This window comes from Hippichthys cyanospilos, chromosome 9 (genome assembly GCF_059441005.1).
Source record: "Hippichthys cyanospilos isolate Australia breed blue-spotted pipefish chromosome 9, RoL_Hcya_1.0, whole genome shotgun sequence".
NCBI lineage: Eukaryota > Metazoa > Chordata > Actinopteri > Syngnathiformes > Syngnathidae > Hippichthys > Hippichthys cyanospilos.
Window position 1 is genome coordinate 5,423,181 of NC_142377.1, and position 21,573 is coordinate 5,444,753.

The 21,573-nt window shown below is 38.6% G+C and overlaps 2 protein-coding genes and 1 long non-coding RNA gene across 6 annotated transcripts; 2 read left to right on the forward strand and 1 right to left on the reverse strand.

Moving 5' to 3' along the window:
• The first annotated feature begins 662 nt into the window (after positions 1–662).
• On the forward strand, positions 663–10,950 carry pkp1b (plakophilin 1b). The gene is made up of 13 exons (XM_088423950.1): positions 663–1,027; positions 2,198–2,274; positions 3,853–4,223; positions 4,388–4,529; positions 4,784–4,991; positions 5,332–5,500; positions 7,188–7,305; positions 7,456–7,632; positions 7,700–7,870; positions 8,535–8,688; positions 9,274–9,460; positions 10,610–10,694; positions 10,847–10,950. Exons 1-13 carry the CDS (start codon positions 733–735, stop codon positions 10,919–10,921), a joined length of 2,229 nt encoding a protein of 742 aa, XP_088280076.1. The 5' UTR covers positions 663–732; the 3' UTR covers positions 10,922–10,950.
• Positions 10,951–13,223: 2,273 nt separating this feature from the next.
• On the reverse strand, positions 13,224–21,299 carry tnnt2b (troponin T type 2b (cardiac)). Of its 4 annotated transcripts, none has more exons than XM_088423955.1 (11): positions 21,246–21,299; positions 20,514–20,537; positions 20,407–20,425; positions 19,829–19,892; positions 19,605–19,721; positions 19,452–19,529; positions 17,319–17,420; positions 17,134–17,240; positions 16,975–17,065; positions 15,324–15,364; positions 13,224–13,353 (listed from the first exon to the last, which is right to left on the reverse strand). In XM_088423955.1, the coding sequence occupies exons 5-11, from the start codon at positions 19,701–19,703 to the stop codon at positions 13,314–13,316; spliced, it is 558 nt and encodes a 185-aa protein (XP_088280081.1). In that variant the 5' UTR covers positions 19,704–19,721; positions 19,829–19,892; positions 20,407–20,425; positions 20,514–20,537; positions 21,246–21,299; the 3' UTR covers positions 13,224–13,313. The 4 variants fall into 4 exon arrangements, with proteins under 4 accessions (XP_088280081.1, XP_088280077.1, XP_088280080.1 ...); XM_088423951.1 differs by having other exon boundaries at positions 21,249–21,284; XM_088423954.1 differs by having other exon boundaries at positions 17,134–17,420; positions 21,249–21,299.
• LOC148418613 (uncharacterized) lies at positions 18,786–19,589 on the forward strand. The gene is made up of 3 exons (XR_015866642.1): positions 18,786–18,848; positions 19,229–19,371; positions 19,537–19,589. It is a non-coding gene; the product is annotated as an uncharacterized LOC148418613 (long non-coding RNA).
• Positions 21,300–21,573: the final 274 nt, after the last annotated feature.

Genomic DNA, 21,573 nt, shown 5'->3' on the forward strand with positions numbered 1-21,573 from the left:
AAAAACTTTTTTTTTAATGTATTTGTGTCTCTATTAACCAGGGAATGCAAGATTGTTTTCCCAATTAGTGTATTACTCCATTAAAGAGTTAAAAAAAAATGCTAATTGATATTCTTGCCAAGTATGCCTCAAATTGTGATTTGTCCCAAGCAATCAAAATTTTAAAAAAAGCCTACGAGGCTCTAACACACACTGCCGACTGGAAGATAAAACTGATTTTTTTTTTTAAAAAATTTAAGCCTACGAGGCTTTTTTTTTGGGGGGGGGGGGGGGGGGGGTCGGGGGGAGGGGTATTTTCATTTTTCGTGACTGGTGCAATTTTATCTTCCAGTCGGCAGTGTGTGTTATATTTACGTTTTTACGAGAAATTACTAATAGATTATTTTGTTGAAATTGATGGACGATTTCCTCCAAATAGCTTTTTGATTATTTTTGAATGCTTTTATCGCAATAGGTTTATTATTATATAGCATTATTTATTATTATTATATAGCATTTTTGTAGTTAATACTTACAAACTTACAGTTTGCATTGGCATTGTTCATTCATTTGGGATATGAACGGTGTCCTATTCTTGCAAGAGCTCAAATGTGACGATTGACTGTTGTACTCTTGTCCTCCAGCAGGTGAAACTAGCAAACTAGGTGCGTCATTCGAGTCGACACACCCGTAGATTAAAAAAAAACAATAATAAAGCTCGCCAGTCAGGGTGCGGTCTGGCTAAGGTGCGCCATGCCTCCTTCCCTCCCACCGTCATATTCACCTGCCCACTTAGCCGAGTCGACTCAAAATCATTCCCGCGTCGCAAGAGCCTCGGAACCTTCCGTCACGATGGCCGGCGCCCAGCCGCTCAAGTCGGCCCTGTCCATCACCGCCGTGGACGACACCTCTCTGGCCATGCCCTCGGGCTCGCAGCAGTATCGCTCCGGGGAGCAGCGCGTCCTGGAACAGGTGCAGAGCGTGCAGCGCACCAGGTCCCGGCACTCGAGCAGCAGCAGGACTGGCTCAACTTCTTTGTCTCCGACCAGTAAGAACTTCTATCCATCCATCAGTGCTGCAAAAACATGCTATTTGAGCAATGCTTTTAAAATTAGCTTTGCTTTACAACCATGAACATTGCTCATTGCAATTAGCTCAGAAAATTGTTGCAATGCTATATATATATATATATATATATATATATATATATATATATATATATATATATATATATATATATATATATATATATATATATATATATATATATACACATATATACACATACAGTATTGTGTGTATCATTTCAGATGTTTTCCATTTATTTTGTTGCAGTTTTCACCATATAAACACCATACCTACTTGTACATTATATATGAAACTTGCAATAAAGAAAACAGCTCAAATTTACTGCTTAATCCCCCACTCTCACTTTTTTTTAAACATAACACATTTCCCCAGATTAATACCTTCCTTTAAGACAGGACGTTTTTCACGATATGCACATTATATTATATTGTATTGCAGTGGTAAATATCACCCAGTAGAATTTAATAGTAAAGTATTGTTAGTTTTTGGTTAATATTTTTCCTATTTTATTACACTCCTACAAATTCCTGGTCAAACAAATGGCTCTATGGCTCTACGCGAGGGGAAACCAAATAGTTGTGTGTGTCTGATCACAGTTCAATAGTGTATTGAAGGTGGGGCCCATAAAAGTGATTTAACATCCGCTATAAACGTTAGATAGTATTCTCAGTGTCATAGAGACATTATGTAAGATCAATGGATTACTATAACCTTCCTAATGGCTTGCTGGTGAGAATACTGTCATAATACTGTATAATAATTTACCGTGTTTGACACAGCTATGTTGCAGTTCAGTATTGTCAAATTGTGACAGTGTAACTATGAACAAACAGGTTTTTCTAATTGTCATCTCATTAAAATACTAACCTCCTTCTGAAATGTACGCACCCTTACTTTTGAGTATAAACATCTTCTGTGAGTCTTTAGACGTGCCCTCCCCTGCCAATTCTGTCTTTTAGGAATGTTGTTCCTCTGATTAGTTCCAACAGCTTTGAACCACAGATCAGTCATAACTCGGTCTGTGGGAATCAGAGCAATCATGACTTTGAGGCCATAAATCTGCACCCGCAACCTTCGCTTTGGACCGATAACGCAGGATGATGTGTTTTCTTTTTCTTTTTCTTTTAAGGCCCATTGAACAACGGAGTTTTCGAGTCCGGCGTCTCAAATGGAAATGTCTTCTTTGAGAATGGTTACCTGAAAACTGTGAGTACTTTTGAAACTCGGGAGTAAGCAAGGCTTAGATTTTAGGCTTAGCAAGGTCAGGCTTTAGAAGCAATGGTACTGCTAGAGTACAGAAGATTGGAAGGATGAGTAGCTTTGAGCTTGATTTATTAAAGGTTTGCAAATTCAGTTGCTCATACAAACCAATGAGCAACCCAGATTACATCTGCCAAACTCGCAAAACTGCCACCCACTTCATTTGAGCTCGGTGAAAAGAGTCTAAGTTCACATGCTCGGTGTTATTTATCGAACCTGAGACAAATTGTTTTGAACTACCTGTTGCTGAAAAGGCAGACGCAAACCAGGAAGCAAAGTTATTCCGCCGAAGGACAGAAAGTGAGAGGTGCCAGTGAGAAATTTTCCACATTTCTGTAAACATTTTTGAAATATCAGAAACTTTTTTATGACCTATTGTCTATTCGGAAAAGCAGTTCTGGAGTTGACTGCATATTTTGGTCGACTTGGTCTTCGTAAGGAGTCTTGTCATATACAGGAACCCATTACCCAGTAAACACATACTTTTATATAATTGTCTTGTTTGCGTTAATCGGGCTTAGTAGGATTACAGTTAGCATAGCAATGTTTTTTTGTTTGTTGTTTTTTGCTTTAGCAGGATAAGAGTTCAGTGTTTGGCATCAGTATTAACCTAGTGTAGTGGAATTGGGCTTTTGTTTTTTGGTTAGTAAGGTTTTAGGGTGGTCATCTAGGATGAGGAATTTTGGTTGATGCCTTTAGACATTATGATTTGTAGAGTATGGATTTGGATATTTTGTCAAGGGTGCATGATTGGCAGATTTAGGGTTACTTGGGTTTAGGGGTACAGTGGGTTAGGGCAGTGCTTCTCAATTATTTTTGCAAAGCCCCCCCAGGAAAGAGAAAACATTTCGCCCCACTCCCGCCCCAAATAATGCCACGGCAACCAAATAAGATGATTGTCTATAAAAATTGTGTAAGTATACCTAAAACTGTATCCTTTTTAATAATGACACAAGGAAAAAAGCAATATAAAAAAACTTTCAACAACTGTTGCAATTCTGCAATTCCAGTATTTATACAAGTTAAAGGTTTGTCTAAGACAGCGGTGTCAAGCATGCGGCCTGTGGGCCGGGTCTGGCCTGTGAATGGATTTAATCCAACCTGTGAGATTATAGTGTAAAGTTATAAAAATGTTGCTTTTTTATTTATTTTTTTTATAAATGAAAAACCTGAAATGTTTTATGATTATTAGTAATGCTAATGTTTTATGATTAATAGTTATGTTGTGATTTTTCTATTTTGGACTGTAATTGAATATTACATACAAATACAAAATAAATTTGAAGTTCTTGTCTTAAAATTATATAAATAAATATATACCCTAAATTTATTGGTCCGGCCCAGTTGGGAATAGATTTTCCTCCATAAGACCTGCACGCTGAAATGAGTTTGAGCATCAAAGTGCTTCATATGTTAATAATTAGCACAGTTATAGTCACGTCAGGGTTTAGGGTGTTTTTTCGAGATTACATTACATTACCATGATTACAATTCAGATACTACGAATATGTTTCGTTCCTTCAGCTCCCTCATGACAAAAGCATCAACCGCCAGTCATTCAACAGCACGGCCAGCGGCAGTGCCAAGACCACCAACACCTTTCACCGTCGCTACCAATACGGCTATGCCCCCATGGGCTGGGTGGCACCCAATCGCGATGAGCCCGATATGAGCTGGCAGCGCTCTCTACCCAAACGGCGCGAACCTTCGCAGAGGCTCCTCTCCAACCGTAGCTCCTACAGGACGGAGATGCACCGCAGCAGCAGTCAATTCGCGGGCGGCAATCAACAACATTTCACTAGCGGTCCGCTTGATGTCAATAAAACACAGTCTAAACCTTTGACTGCGGACAGTCTCACCAAGCAAAGCAAGCTGCCTGGCAAAGGGGATTCTGGGTAAGACAGGATGACACATTGTAGTTCTTTACCAATCACCGGTAACCATGTTAGTGGGATTTGCTTGTGGGTATTGTTTTTGGCGGGTTTGCAGCTAAATTAAACAAAAAAAAAACAAAAAAAAAACAAAATTCGTGTTATCATCCATGTTATTGTCCACTAAGGTCAAGTGGAAACAGCGCAGTGGCCGACATCACCCTGAAGGAAGCTGTGGAGTACCTGTCCAATGAGGACATCAAATACCAACACTGCGGAGCCTCCTACATCCAGCACAACACCTTCATTGATGACAAGGCCAAAGAAGAGGTGTCTTATCTCACTTTACTCGGAGATTAGCGAAATAGTGTCAAAGTTCACGAGGTGTTATGTGTGGAAAACACAGGGAAACGTAGATGTGTGACATTTTAATACTTTGCTCCCACGTTCGCAATTTTGCGTCAGATCGACCATTTGCTATCTTGCTTTTCCTAATAAACTGAGGGTGTGAGAAGAAATTAAAAAAAAGCACTACAAAAATCTACAATATGTATTAATATAGGTACTTGAATATTGCACACCAGGTGCTGAAGCGTAATGGCATCGCTCCGCTGGTGGCGCTGCTGCACAGTCCCAACCAGGCCCTGAGTCAGACGGCTTCGGCTGCCCTACGCAACCTCAGCTTCAAGAACAACGACAACAAGGAGGAGATCCAACGCTGCGGCGGCATCGCATCTGCCGTGGCTCTTCTCCGTGAAACCGACTCTCCTGAGATCCAGAAGCAGCTCACGGGTAGAAAATGCAGTTGTTTTTGCCCCTTAATCCCACTGGGAATTACTGGGCAGCATATCTTGAACATTGTCGCTTTTCAATACAAACGACTGAACATTAACCCATTCAGGACCATTGACGGCTATACACGTCAAAAATCCGTTTATAGTGGACAAGTTCAAACTCGTACATTGCCGATGATAACTACAGTGTACTGTATGAGTCAAAAACCTGGCAGGCAATAAATTAATTAATACGGTGTCTCGGCAATGAAGGGCATCACAACAAAAATGAAAACAGTGAACAGATTCTTTGTATGTTAAATATTTTAAGCAGTGGCATTCCTAATGTGCCCGTCCAGGTCTTCTGTGGAATTTGTCATCCTCAAACAGCCTGAAGACAGATCTGCTGAAGAGCACGTTACCTGTCCTGATGGAGCGCGTCATCCTGCCTTATACCACGAGTCCAGAGCGGGGCACAACCGGTGGACCGGATCATGAGTCCTTCTTCCACGCCACGGGCTGCTTGAGGTAAAGCAGTTTAAAATAAGCCATTTTGTTAACGATACGAAAATATTAACTTTCACGTTTCCAATAAAATACTCGAAAAGATTAACAATTTGTTGAAAGACATCCAAAAATTCCTATGCAGTAAATTAATATAATGTATAACTAATTCTCTGCATTTTTATTCTGCAAAAATTAACTCTCTGAACATTTTAAAATTATTCAGTTACTTTGTTTGTCCTGCACGACACCGCTAATTCACAAAAACAGTTACTATGGCGAATCACATGGTACAGGGCAGTGTAAGACCCAGTTTAAGAGCAACCAAGCCATACCTGCCATGCAGTGGTGAATGGTGATATTACAAAGTAAAACTACACACTAGAGCCCCATCATTTGCAGGGAATAGGAATCGAGCTGGCCCATGCTTCATTCTTGTATTGGGCTACGTTCACACTGGCAGGGCTTAATGCTCAATTCCAATTTTTGGGGGGGTAAAATTCGATTTCCTTCTGAGGTCGTTCACATTTCCTAATACTATAATTTCCCAAATATAGTACACACTTATTTTTTTCCCAAGAATGACGGACAAAAATATGGTTACATCCTATAAATGCTAATTTAAGGATTAGAATTTTTTCTTCAATGAGTTATGATGGACAGATGTGCATTTTTATATTCTTACAGATGGTAATTGGTAATTAGTATCACATTATTTTCAATTAAAAGAAGCGAGCAGACTGAACCAGCTGTCGAGTCCATCTTTGGTTACACACATACATATTACAGTAGGTTTCAAGAAGAAAGCAAAGCAGGTTAGAGACCGTGAGGCTGCCACACGGTTTGAGCAGATCAGCAAACGGCCCTTGCATGTCAACCTCGAGTGGATCCCATAGCCGAACAAACAAGATAATGAGAAAGTAGGGTTTACATTTAATTTCCACAGTACTCTGTGAAAATCTTTCCAATGCTCATGAAATGATCCACCTGTTGTATGGAGACTTCCTCTCTCACTCACCTGCAAGCGGCACACAAGAGGAGGCAGGCACCATTCTTCTGTACATCACGTAATTTACAAATGTAAATACAAGGAAATATGAAGAAATTACATTATTATTATTATTATTATTATTACATTATTATTTACATTATCACCAATCTGTTGGTGCATCCCATACATGGTAACATAGTAAATACCTGAATTTGAGCCTACAATTAAGCGTGCATCCTATATTTGGGGAATTATGGTATATGTGATCTGTATGTGACCTGTGTGTAAATGCCAAATGGCCCAAAACTGTCCCGCATGCACATTGAAGTAACCCATGGCGTGACACGCAGCGAGCATGCTTAACATTAGTATTTACCTGGCGATGTTGAAATGGCTGTCATATCGGAGTCAGAATACATTTTCAATCTTGTAAAGTTAAGAAGATATTGGGGAGGGGAAGAGGGAGATTTTTGGCCGTGGCATTTTGTGCGGTGCCAGCAACGCCTCGCTCGCTCAGAGCAAGAGAGAGACGGAGACAAAATTCACCTCTCTCTCCCTCCAATGAATTGTCTTTGTTTCGTCCATTGTTGTTTTGGTTTATTCAACCTGCTCCCGCCTTTTTGAGCGCAATTGTGATGTTTGTCACCAGTTTGTTATGTGCGAGTTGGATGAATGTGTGAATGTAACCTAACGTAACCTTTTTTTTTTTTTTTGTGACAGAAACCTGAGCAGTGCAAAGCAGAGCAACCGGCAGGCCATGAGAAAATGTCGAGGTTTGGTTGACTCCTTGGTCGCTTACCTTCAAGATTGCGTGGATGCTGGCAGAGCAGACGATAAGGTGGGTGCGTCACTGGCGTGTCACCCCCAAAACTGGTCGTGACATACAAGGATTTGTGATCGTAGATATTGAACAGGTTTAATTCAATGGCTGTTTCATCGATAATTATCAGTATTTGTGTTCTCCAATCCAAATGTGTTTTGCACGCAGTGCGTGGAGAACTGTGCGTGCATCCTGCACAACCTCACCTTTGAGCTGGAATCTGAGGCCCCGGCGTTGTTCAACCGCATCACGGCACTGGCCAAGCCCTCCGTGCCGGTGGATAGTCAGGGTGAAGCCGGGCCCATCAGCTGCTTCAGTCCACCCAGCAAAGGGTCTGACAGCAAGGTAAGACGGTGTTTCCTTCACCGCATCTGATCCCATCTAATGACGATATCCCCCTCCCTGTGTTCAGCGCTACTTTGATTTCCCCGTTGTGGAGGACACCAACCCGACTGGGGCCGGCTGGCTCATCCACTCCAAAACCCTGCAGAACTACTTGTCCTTATTGGACTCGAGTCATCGGGATGAGACCCAGGAGGCTTGCTGCGGAGCTTTGCAAAACCTCACAGCGCAGGATGGCATCGTAAGTACCTGACCAGTCACGTTAAACACACCTTTTCCACTCCAAAGACTGTGTATGTGTGTGTGTTGGTGTGATCTGTTTTTATGGGTTTTTATAGTATAGCATTTATACATCTTTGCTTTTTGGACACTACTCTGTAATTTCAAAATAAAAATGAAAGTAGGTGTCTGCTCCTCTACCAATGCTCGTGTCTATGAGCTCCATGTAGAGCAGAGCCAATTATTTGCAGATTTTCACTTTTGGCTGCAAGGAATGGTCCCTATTATTCCCTTAAAAGCAGGGAAACAATGCATACTTACTCTAATGCCCACAAATAAGAAAGAAGAACCTGTTTCACTACTGCACATTTTCCCATCGTTTTTGAATACCGGGAGAATATTATAAACATATGCGGTAGGCACACAAATGCAGGAGCTGCTCTCAACCACAGCTCACAGCCAGACATTCACACAAACATTAGCCAATAAGCCGCCCGACCAGATTCTTAGAAGCTTGTGTCTTAATACGTTTAAATGTTTAAATGTTTAAAAGTTGCGTCAGAGATAAAAATATGTTTAAAGCAAGTATCCCTTGATTTGGGGATTTCCATCGATTCCAGTTTGATGCGGAACATAGTCCGCGTGATAAATTTGGTTGTGTTTTTCAAATATGCTCTTGTGTTTAGGTTTCCAATGTCATGAGCCAAACGGTGGTGCAGAAGCTGGACGGCCTGCACGTAATCACACCGCTGTTGAAGTCAGACAAAGTCACCTTGCAGAGGAACGCAGTGGCCTTGATACGGAACTTCAGCAAGAACCCCAACTTACAAGGCATCTTGGGTAAAAAATGCCATCAACTTCATTCTACCAGAAGTGTTTTTGCTATTACAAATAAAATATTCTCAACCTATGTTTTCGTACAACGCAGCTAACATGCCACATACCAAATGGATCGATTTTGTTGATTTCTTGGTTTAAAAAAAGTGCAAAATAAAAAAAGTGTCAAGTGTAGTAGGCCCCAAATATTACAGGTAAATTAATTTGTTCGGCACAACACAAAGTCAATGAGGTTACAAGGTACCAACCAAATAGAGCAACAGAGCAAAGTAAACAATTGATTAAATACAAATACAAGTAATGAGTTGATTAGATACAAATTGATGTTTATGAAGTATAAACTACAGAACTACGGTAGTTTGTTTATTTTTTAGGTATTAAATGAAGACAAATGTCACATCTAGGTCAACCAAGTATGACTAACAAAACCACTTTACGTGCGTACCACTATTATTAAAGATTCATAATTTGTTTATACATGATCAATTATTAGGGCATTATAAATGTATACATTAATGAGTTAGTTAATGCTTTAAGGTTTTATGAACACTTCTATGAAACAGGACATCTGACATTTTGTTGTTGCAGCTCGCAAGGTCTTGCCTGACCTACTAGGCATTCTGAGCGCGGGCACCAAGGAGGGAAACGAGTCTGACGACACGCTGGCCATGGCGTGCCAGGCGGCCAATCTCCTGATGACCAAAGAGCCAGAGAGCGCCAAGCGCTTGTTGAATGGCGGCTTGATCAACTCGCTCAAGGAGCTCAGCCAGAACAAGTGAGTTCAAAATAAAAAGTCCAGTAAAGCAGCGTTATATCCTTGCCGATTGTTAGCATCTTAAACGCGTCTTAAAATGTGAGGGATCCCAAATTGGTGAACAAAAAAAACGAATGCCTTCACTATCGCTCAGTGCTGATTTTTTTTTTCCTGACAAAAAGCTATATTCCGGAGAGACACACTTCTGAAGGTTCCTTGCATGCCAGACAGATGACTTAACTATACAGAATTTAACTATAGTTAACTATACTGAACCTTCTCCATTTTGACCCCCCGCCCAAAAAAAAAGAAAAAGAAAAAGTAGTAGTAGTAGTGTTCTCACCTGACTGGCCAGGCAATCTGTCAGTCTGTTCAAGGGGCACTCCTACAAAACACGTGATTGGCTCCCGACGCGGCAGTCGACCAACGAGGGCAGGAGTTGTAACCCACTCCCCCTCAGAAGTTGAAATCCACTTTTCATCGATGCCCGTGTCTTTTCGGAGTGATTTTTGAGCCGACTGACAAGTCGCCCATTACCTCACGGGGAGTCGGCTGACCCTGATCCCATGGAAAGTTACAACCCAGCGCAGCTGTTTCTACTCCGCTCGAACATAGTTTGTTGTACTCCAAGACAACTTTACTGTCTTAGAATTTTTTATATACAATATCACATATACATTACAAGAACATTATGGAATTACGAATAATGAAATTATGGAATTCTTTGAAATATCATATTTCTTCCAATGACCGTCAACTCATTTCACTGCCATTGACGGCTACAGACGTCAAACTTACACCTTTACCAAATGTTATCTGAACCTTTAGTCACGGTGTAATAATTTTTAGTCAACAGAAAGAGGCAAAATGGCCAGCCCATGAGATTGATGAAAAATTATGTGAATTTGACTGCTTCGTTATTTCGCAATACTGTAGTTAAACTACTGCGCATATAAAACATGTAACTGTGAAGAGAATTGTTGACTTGACTTAGCCTTTGACTTTCATTTGCGTGAGTACAATGATTACAGTTATTGTTCATTAAAAATATTAGAAAAAGATAAACAAGATGCATAACTTTGGAAAGAGAGGGAAATGCTTAAATCCGTCCTGTGTCCGAGTACAAAAACTCTCTCAATTTTTGCTGTTGATCCCGACTGTTTTTCACAGATATTTCCCCAAATCCAGCAAGTCGGCTTCTGTGTTCCTCTACCATCTGTGGTCTGATAAGGACATCCAGAATCTCCTGAAGAAGGTAAGTTCACCTCCCTGCTTCCACGCCTCTCACTGGTATTTGTGAGAAACAGCTCCCCGGATTAAGTTCCCAGGAATGCGGCAGCGCAGGTTGCAAAGAAGTCTATCTGCGGCGATTGCACTGATTTTGTGTTTTTCAATTTTGTCTTGCAGCAAGGGATGAACAAGTCGTCGTTTGTCAATGACGTCACCACGGCGGCCCACAAGTCAGTTCAAGTGATCGACTAACTAGAATGCGGGGGCCCCACCCATTCGGCGAGTGGTGACAACCTTTCTCATTTCATTTTGTGTTCTTAAACTGATTGAAAAGTGGATTGGTGAATTATTGCTTTTAAAAGAAAATGCAAATAAAGTTTTTAGGTGCAATAATGAAATTAATTGACTGGTCGTTTCTTTCCACGCCATCTTGCCTGTTAAGTGTTGAACTTTTGACATCAGCTTACCTTCAGTAGATGACAATGATTGGCAGTTCATTATTAGGTACAAAACTGAGTAAATGTCACTTTGTTACTAGTTGGTAAAAAAAAAAAAAGTTTATTAGTTGGTAAAAATAAACAAAAAAATGAGATACATAATGAAGAAAATGATTCAGTTCCCTTGGTACATACTTGTATAGCACAAATAGTCAATATCAAAATAAAGCAACTTTAATTTATTAGGTGCAAATTTGGGTAAATTGTTATTTGCTCCAAATTGCAACACAATCCATTTTTCCAGTCCAAAATGATAAACTAATCATTATAATAATTAAGTCCAAAAATGTCAGTTTATGAAGTACAAAGTGCTACAAACTAGTCAATAACAATTAATGATCATAAAAGGCAAAAACATGGTCAATGTGTCACTTTATAGGTACAAAATGAAGACGTATAACATATAGCCATTTAGTGGATTTATATTAAAATGCGTCCAATCGGAAAATGCAGTAGTGTAGTCAACCTATTATGAAATGTAATAAACCAGTCATTTCACCAGGTAGCAATTTGGTCATTTATTAGGTATAAAACTGACAGACTTTATTGGCTGTCAAGTTTTGAAAATGTTTGGCTTGCAGGGAAAAGAAAAACACGTCTTTCCACTCTGCACACCTGGTCGATCGTTTAACTTTTGACCTCAGCTTACCTTTAAGGCGCCTGCGGGCTCACTGATGACGGTAATAATTTATGAGGCTTTATTTTAAACACATCCGTGCACTCGTAAAAAAGAACAGTCTGCATAGTTGCAGTCTATAAAAAGCATCTTGACTTGATCAGTTGAAACTGTTCTCAGAGGGGGCAAGCGGGCTAGTGCCCAACTGGACCCCGTGGATGCCACTCAACATTTACAAGTTAAAAAAAAGGATTTATTAGGCACAAGCACCACACCAAGCCAGTCAGATAAATTGTTATAAAATGAGGGACATTTTCTACATTATTATGTACAAAATGTTGCAAAAAGTGTCAGTTATCTTGATGAATCAAAGTTCATGGAATACATAACATAAATTTGTCACAAAACGCTTTAAATTCCATTTTTGTCTATTAATTACAAACAGTAACGCATCAGTTCATTAACCCCTTAGTGTCCAGGGATTTTTCACCAGCCTGGCCTTATTATCACCCAACTTGAGCTCACTTTGAAAGGACCAACCCCTCAAAATATTTAGTGGCATCAGCCTTATCCATACACATATACGGTCAAAAATTGGGGGGAGCAGGGCCCTTTATGTACAAAATTCGTAAAAATGCAATAATAGCAAAAGTAACTACGCTGTAAATTTAGATATTTATGACATTGAAATAGAAATATTTATTATGTCATATTTAGAGTGTTATGACTTTTCAAGCCTTTTGCATTATGGGAGTCCAGGCTAAGCCAATCATTAAAGTCATTTTGCCAATGTCATAAATTGGCCGCTGGCGCCACCCGGGGGCTTTGGGTTGTCAACAAACATTTCTGTTGGGCTCCGTTCGCGAGTTGCCATTGTCATGTTTAGACAATCTATGCAATATTTTAACCTGCCATGTGTTTTTTCTTTTTTGTTTGTTTTTGTATGCTTTCCATTTAATATCACACCAAAAACATCAAAAAGCCCCAGTTGGGTCAAAATTTCCCCCAGGGGTTAAGTATGTGCAAAGTGCAGCAAATTAAATAATTTGCTGCATAATATGAAATAACAAGTTTGTGTTTGTACTATTGTATTAATACTGTAAGTAAATGAATAAAAGACATGTAGAGAATTATTTTTCGGGTGCGAAATTCTGCAAGATAAATAGGTATTAAATATAGCAAATTGGTGTATTTATCAAAAGCTGTACTATCAGATGCAAAATCATCAAAGTAGTCGATTTATAGATTGCCAAAACACATCTAATTTATACTTAACAACATTCAACAAGCAACAAAGTATAGTCGACCAAAAAAAAAAAAAAGTTTAAAAAAATGGGTGAGGCAACATAGTGACAACATTAGTTAATTGTAATGATGGTAATAATATGTCATTAGTACCTTGTAGTTCCCACAAGTTAAAGAAACGCAGACACAAATGATCTAACTTTTGACACTTTTATTCATACATGCAATGTTATTTTGCAGACAATCATGAGAATGATGTATTTTTAGAAACGTGAACTATTTGTTGTTACTTCCTCAGGCCTCGCTTGCTCCTGGTACCCTTTGAACTGAAAAGCAAAGTTAAAATCAGCACAGCGGGTAAGCGATTGACAAGTGACCTCACAAACATACCTAGCTAAATATGCCAACTCACCCACATTTATTTATCTAATCATTGATATTTAAAACCCTTACGTGGTATATGGTCAATGTCTGGCTCTCTTCTACCTCATCAGAGGAGCCAAAGAGGAACAAAAATACCACAAAAGCATCAAACAACCTTGAATGTGTACAGTCCCTTACAAAAGTCTTGTCGCTTATCTATTTTGTAGAAACAATTGCTAATAACCTGACTTTAATTATTCAATTGTTTTCAGAATTGGCTCAATTGTATGAATCCTTGCCGAATCGCATGGATGCAGTCCTTCAAGTTCTTGTCATACAAAATATTACATTTGGATCTCACAGCACCACTACTTAATTTGCCAATGTTATGTAACATATTTTTGTATTTGAAGTACATTTTTTGTTCAATTTTCACACTACTTTCTGTAGGCGGCAAAACTTTTGTCTTGCCAAAATTTGATGTCTTCATGAAATGATCAATCTTTTTTCAGTGAAACAAAGATATTTTCGTACATTCATCCTCATTTGGGAGGGTCTTAGCTTTTATATGAGCCTTTCTGAAACCAATTGAATAATTAAAAGTCAGGTTATTAGCAATTGTATCTACAAAATGGATAAGCGACAAAACTTTTGTCAGGGACTGTATATTCATTGCTGTCTGTTGTTAGCAGTTAGGGGCTGAGAAGCCATTGTTTGGAAAAGTCTTATTTGAATGCCTTCATTAGAGAGGCCATGTGTGTATCATTGTGTAAGTGTCGTCATATGTGAGTGAGTGTGCACAATAACATCCCTACGGGGATGAATAAAGTATCTATCTATCTATCTATCTATCTATCTATCTATCTATCTATCTATCTATCTATCTATCTATCTATCTATCTATCTATCTATCTATCTATCTATCTATCTATCTATCTATCTATCTATCTATCTATCTATCTATCTATCTATCTATCTATCTATCTATCTATCTATCTATCTATCTATCTATCTATCTATCTATCTATCTATCTATCTATCTATCTATCTATCTAACAGTTGACATCCCACTTTAGCAAAGAATCTTGCTTCTATGTAACATTGGCACCATTGGCTAGGTAGGTGTCAAATCAGCTTTGTGATCATCAATCACTTTGGGGCGCATAGCAGGAAAAACTGCTAACCAGATAACTTTTTATTTGTTCATTTGTAACTGCGTTCACATGGGATCTAATATGAACAGCCGTTTGTACTGCAGTGAGTAGCTAACAACTTGCTGTTACTCATGTTCATATCCAACAATGGCTTAGTGGGCTAAGTAAACAGCATCGGCCTATCAATGTTCCAGTCTATATTAGCTTTGGGGTACAAAACATTTAATGCTGCACCAATTCGAAGTGACCAGCCAAGAGAAACTGCCAGCCGTCTTACATCTCAGGTTTGTGGTTGTTTTCATCCACGAGGAGTGAATACAAAACAATTGCTCTTGTTACCAGTTGGCAGCTAACTTGTTGTCCTTTTCAGCTAACAATCTTGTTCAAGTCCAACAATGACTCAATGACTTAAGCAGGCGGGTGTGTCTTTGGTCCGAGGGTGAGTCCAGAATGATTCGGATAACGTTGGGGTCACCAAACGATCGTGTTTCTCTTAAGACCTCTCAGCTGTTGTACCTCATCCCTCGGTAACCTCTTTGGGAGCCTCTAGCTATGCTTGTGTTTGTCGCACAGCCTCACTTGAAGCAGCTTTTTTCTCACTTAGCCACAACGTAGCCCACTTAGCAGGCTGGCAGCTGACCCTCACAGCTGCTAAGAGGGCCCCTGTCTTGCCCAGACCCCCACACCATTTGGGCACGAGATTATCTATTGATCCACTGAGCGTCTGTCCATGGCGATTGAACATTTGTGTGGAAAGCAGGACTATTGAATGTACTTACATTTTCTGATGGTCACTGACGCGGTTCCTCAGCACAGTCACCTGTGTGTGTACAGTTACACCTTAGTCACGTCAGCAAACACACATTTATAAAGTACAAAATCCTGGCGATTAACCAGATGATGGCACAAATTACAGGTAGGTACAAAATGCATGAAACTGGTTGGCTTTTTTTAAACGAAAGTGTCAAAAACTAATTAGCAATAATTGATTAGTTACCTATTAATCAAAGCAGGACACAGTTATTTTTAATACTACATATATACATTACATACATACATTCAATACATACATACATTTTGTACCCTAGAGATTGACTAATTTGCTGGATTGTAATATATATATATATATATATATATATATATATATATATATATATATATATATATATATATATATATATATATATATATATTGTGTAGGGTACAAAATCCTGCAAATGGGCCAATATACTTTTTATAACAACAAGTACAAAATGCCTTCCAATCAATATGCAACCAATTACAGATTTCTAGCTAGTTATGTGCTACTAGTGGCTAACTAGAGATATGCGTTAAACTGGCAAATTAAGTTGGGCAAAAAAAAACCTGATTTGTCCGCTTTTTAAGCACAAATTCATGATAATCAATTTTGCATTGTGTAAGAGATACAAACTGTAGTTCATTTGATTTTGTTTATTATCCATTCATAATCTTAACTGCTTACCCTCACAAAGGCCCCAGGTGTGCTGGAGCCTATCCCAGTTGTGTTTGGGCAATAGACATGGTACACCCTCTACTCGTTGCCAGCCAATGGCAGGGGAGTTTTGTTTATTATGTATAAAGTATAGCCAGTATCAATTAATGTCATTTTCTAACATAATAGACCAAACACAACATGGCATAAATGGAAATATTAGTCTGCTTGTTAGATACACAACGCAACACATATTTAGGAGAAAATGGAGTAGCTTGTCAAAATATTAGATACAAAACACCCAACTTAGTACTGAAGGTATTACAGTGTTGCATTAAGATACAACTTTAAATTGTTTTGTGACCACAATTGTAACTCCATTTACCAGCATCTCAACTCATCTTTCTTTCTTTATGTGAATGGAGAAGCTGTTCCAGCCTTGCAAATAATAACAAATTAATTGTAATGTGTGTGTTTTTGATAAACAAATAGCACATGAAAATACATGATTCAATAAAATTTTAAAAAAAAACAATTTCACTGCTCCTATTGGTGTGCCGATCATAGCCACCCGTGAGCAGTATAAACCAGGATCCAAAGTTCCTGAAGGCTCATGTGGTCTCAACGTCTCACAAAGAATCACGAATATATGACAATGAGTATGTGGAAAAAAAGTCAGGTCACAAATACCTCAAGGCACCACTGTGGTAACATGTCCATTATTTGTCACTGGGCGCAATAGCAAATTAGTCAGTTAGTCCGTTTATTAAGTATCCAATATTGTACTTAATATGAAACCTCTTCTTTTTTTTTTTTTTTTGCTTCTGAATTAAAAAAAAAAAACACAAAACAAAACAAAAAAAACATACTAATAAATATTACTGCAGAATAAGGAGATTATCATTTCATGATTGCAAATCTGCAACACCTGCCTCGAGAGGGTTAAAATACTGTATTTTGGTATCATTTTGGGTCACCTCATATTTCTGCTTCATGTATTTGTATTGAAGTTCAAATTTCTCCCCCTCCAACTGCTGCATCCAATCCATCAACTCTTTGGCCTTTTCCCTGCATAGACACATACATACACATATTAATCAATTGATTGATTGATTAATCGACTGACGGATCCCCACCTGAGTTGGTCCTCCCTCAGGCTATCAATGTTTAACTCTTTGCGGCGGTCGTTAAGTATCTTCTTCTTTTTCTCTCGCTCCGTTTGACGCTTGGTTCCTGTTTGAGTCTGCCGCATCCCAACCAAAGTATTAGGAACACCTAATATCCAGAATTGTAATTCAATGCTATAATGATGATATTTTACTTTATAGCCAGTAAAACTCAGGTTGCTCAGGATCAACTTTTTCCTGGCATCATCGTCCGCTTTCTTCTTGGCCTCTTCTTCTTCCTTTCTTGCTTTCTCCTCCTGCGATAAAACAAAATGTGAGGTTTTTTTTGAGTGAAATAATTTGATTTCAGCATCAAGTTAGTCAACTAAGTGAGATTTGTTCATTTTGTACGAACTCTAAATCCTTAGTTGCAAAATGTAAGAAACTAGTGAAGTCAATGGATGTCATGTGTAACAGGTTAGTCAGATGTACGTAGATGTGCACAGAAAAATATCAACCAAGTCATCTTGTTTTGAAATGTTGTTAATTCATCAATTTATTTGCTACAAAATGTACTGAACGTCATTATGTGAGCTACAAAAGTATAGTCAATTGGATATTTCAGTTCAAAATGCACTCAACCTGTCAGTGCAATAGGTACAAAATATTATAACTACAGTAAGTCAAAGAAAACAAGAAAATAGAATAAAATTGTGGACTGGTCACCTTATTGGGGACAAACTGCTAGAATCTACTACATTGAAATTAATGTTTTATTTTTTTTAGTGCAAAATGCTAATTTCAGAATTGGGATGAAAACAAAGTGGCAAGTCATTTTTTTAAAATCAAAATATATTGTAGAAATTTAGTTTATGTATTAGCTCAAAAATGAATCATCATACTCGCTTGTATTCATTCACCAAGTACAAATGTCATCAGTTACTTTTTGTCATCTTACTATAAACAATGCAACATTGATGATAATGACTTTTTTGTTTCTTGCCTGATTCTCTGGAGGTTTATTTGTAGTGATGGGAAGGAATGTAGTGATTGAGAAGAAACCGTTTATTCACAAATAGTTCACTGAAAATAGCCAATCGAAAGACTGGGTTGTTCATATTTGTTAGTTTATTGTTAATTAGCTGATGCGTGTAAAATCCCAGGTAAAAACATCAAAATTGTATATACATATTAAAATTTGGTATCAAAATAGTATACTAAGTGCCACGTCAATATATTATACATGTATACAATTAAATACCATCATAAATAAAAAATACATATTCCCATATTCCCTAGTAAGGCTAGCCTAGGCTAGGATAGCTTAGCCTTCTCCAGCTTGGTTTCCATATAAATCATCTTCTTACTCCTCTCTTTAACATCAATAGCAATCTTGGGACACATGGTTAACCAATTCAAGTTTGAATTAAGCACTACAATGCACAATAAATACCATATTGAAAGCACTCTCAAAAGAGATCAAGTCTTAAGGCAGCCATCTTTGCGAGCCTGTGCGCCGACCAATAGGAGACCAGCATCTTCATGACCCCGTGATGCTGACCAATAGGAGTTCAGTATCTCAGGGAGTCTTGATGCCGACCAATCGCGGATCAGCATTGTAGTGACGTAAGCGGGGACAGTGTATAAACGTATGAGCGTAGATTGACCGCCATGATGGATGTGTTGCTAGGTGAGAGAAATGGCGTAAAGAGGGGACAAATAAACGTTGCAGGCCACATCAAAAGGTGAAAAAGGGGTTTTTAAGTGATATACGTTTATATTATCTTCCTCTAAAATATTGTGAGTATAAGTACGTTTAGGCATGTTGGGAATCATGCCAAACAAGGCTTGATTTTTAGACATATGGAAAAGTTAAATAAACATTCAATAATTTCTTATTCACTTTAGAACATAGGTAAACATAAACATGCAGAATACGTTACACATCCATAAATCTATTCTGGAGCCCCTGGCGTCTACAAGGTCTCTTTGGTAGCTCTTCCGCTCCCCTTCTGCCTTTTTCTCTCCACTCGGTCCCTGAGTGACTTTTTTTTACACTTTTTTTTTAGAGCTAGAAAAACACTTATTGAATGGCGCTAATATGCTAAGATGACGTGCTTTGCAGACATCTCGCTCTGCAGACGTTAATGTTGGACGAGGTGGGGCAGTAGACGGCTTTGGATGAACGTTGGGACGGGAGAGGAACAACTCATCACAAAGACCTTACAAAGTCCCATCATTCTCAGTGAAGAGCCTTTCAAAGAATCGGTTAGTTTGCGAATGTCAAATGATGAGTTCTTTTGCGACTTTTATCGTTAACCGGGAGAGCTCACAATGGGCTGACTTACGGCCATTTTATTCTGTCGTTCTTTCTCCCTCTCCGCTCTGATCTTCATCTGCTCGGCTCTCTCGGACCTGCGCTTCTCCTAAAAGAATCACAAATGAGAGCGATGGAAGCGTGTCCCTTACTGACGATGCAACTCGGAGACGGGCAGCCTCACGATGCGGTCGGTGAGGCTGAGGAGCTCCTCTTCCTCCTTCTTGCGCTTCTCAAAGTGATCCTCGATCAGTGTCTGCAATTCCGTTAGGTCTTTCTCCATTCGCTTGCGGTGGATGTCCTGAAAGACAACACGCTCGTGTGATCATACATGAATCATTCAGCATCTTCGCAATGATTCATTCATTGACAGTCATTATAGAAAAAGCATCAATAAGTTTAACTCACGTCAAAGTCCACTTTTTCTCCATCCGGGATTTTGGGGGCAGACAAACACGGAACAAAACCGGGCCTTAAATAAAACACGTTGAATATTTAAAATACATCAATAATATTGTCATGAAACTTTGTAAAAAACACGTTATCATACATATACTGTCTATACACACACACATGCACACCATATTAAAATTGAGCAAAAAAACTATTTTTGTCATGGATTTGGTGCACTGGACTACAAGCTGCTGTTCATACCCAAATATTTACACAGAATGATGCTATGTGTTGGTTTTATTCCTATTTTTTCTCATGTTTATTTTTTTTTTTAATAATTGCCCACTTACAGCTACTGTGTCAACATATAAACACATTGCACATAATTCATATCCAAGCCATTATCTATAGCCACACACATATATATATATATATATATATATATATATATATATATATATATATATATATATATATATATATATATATATATATATATATATATATATATATATATATATATATATATATATATATATACACACACACAAGTTTTTTTACATTGTATAATTGAATGAAACATATCATCTTACTTTGACTTCTTCTTGGCGTCTTTTACATGTCAAAAAAAGAGATAACAAACATGTTTGAGTATGATCCCTAAAAAGAGACACTGCACAATATTGCCAGTGTTCCTTACCGTCTTCATGCTCCTCTCCGCCATCTATTGAATATAACAAAACACTTTGGTTAAATAGCTGTGTAATACGGGATATGCTTGGAGGCACTTTCTAATGCTTCTCAACTCATTCACTGCCAGCCCAGTAGAAACGGGTTTTTGACATCTATTTGTCTTCAATGGCAGTGGATGAGTTAATTTTCTTCCACAAACTGGAACATTGTGATATTTATTGCAAGTTTTTTTCCGTTTTTATTTTTGATAAGACAGTGAAATAGTGACAAGCAGAATAAATAACCTATTCACTGCCAGCTCAATAAGAATTGAACTATGACCACCATAGTCATCAGTGGCACCAAATGAGTTTACCAGTCCTGATCATACTGTACAGTTGAGAACTGTGAGGCGGACGTGATAACTGTGCCAGCCTACAATCAGACAGAAAAAGGCTGTTTTTACTGCCATTGTCTTAATTTCAGCTATCCAATTAGCTGCAGGGATTTTGGTGATTCTTAATGTAATAATTAGACTTCTGTTACTTGGAACTCTTAAATCTGTTATGACTTGATGTTGATACCTGAATATGAACACTCCCCTAAACACACACACACACACACACACACACGCACACACGCACACACGCACACACACACACACACACACACACACACACACACACTACACACATACACACATAATGGCAGTCATGACTATATTGTGTGTTTCAAGCAATAAAAGTTGCAGAAGCACAACTACCTCCATCTACTACCTCTTCCTCTGCAACCTCCACCTCCTCTTCCTCCTCTTCTGTGCAAAGCAAGCATGAAGAGTTAGCGGCAAACAAAGCAGCATAGATGGGATTATTTCATGAAGGTTACCATAGAACGTGAAATGGCATTTCCGATTTCTAAGCAACCTTTGCAATTGTAAGCTATTGAACTGTGTCCACACTGTACAATGACTGTGGCTACTAGTGGGGGCATTTCTATTGCCCTGTACCTCAATGGATGTGTGTGAAGCAAATAAAGGTGGACATTAAGCCTTTTTCAGAGAAAAGATCTGGGAAGTAGTTCAGGCTGTG

Bases quoted from the DNA above. Each gene is read 5' to 3' on its own strand.
- pkp1b (XM_088423950.1), top strand. From the start codon at position 733: ATGCCTCCTTCCCTCCCACCGTCATATTCACCTGCCCACTTAGCCGAG. The intron at 7,633-7,699 runs GTAAGACGGTGT...CCCTGTGTTCAG, and splicing joins GCAAAGGGTCTGACAGCAAG to CGCTACTTTGATTTCCCCGT. The intron at 8,689-9,273 runs GTAAAAAATGCC...TTGTTGTTGCAG, and splicing joins CAACTTACAAGGCATCTTGG to CTCGCAAGGTCTTGCCTGAC.
- tnnt2b (XM_088423954.1), bottom strand. From the start codon at position 19,703: ATGGAGAAAGACCTAACGGAATTGCAGACACTGATCGAGGATCACTTT. The intron at 17,421-19,451 runs GTAAGTCAGCCC...GTTTTATCGCAG, and splicing joins AACGACAGAATAAAATGGCC to GAGGAGAAAGCAAGAAAGGA. The intron at 13,354-15,323 runs GTAAGTACATTC...TTTGCTTTTCAG, and splicing joins GTCAGTGACCATCAGAAAAT to TTCAAAGGGTACCAGGAGCA.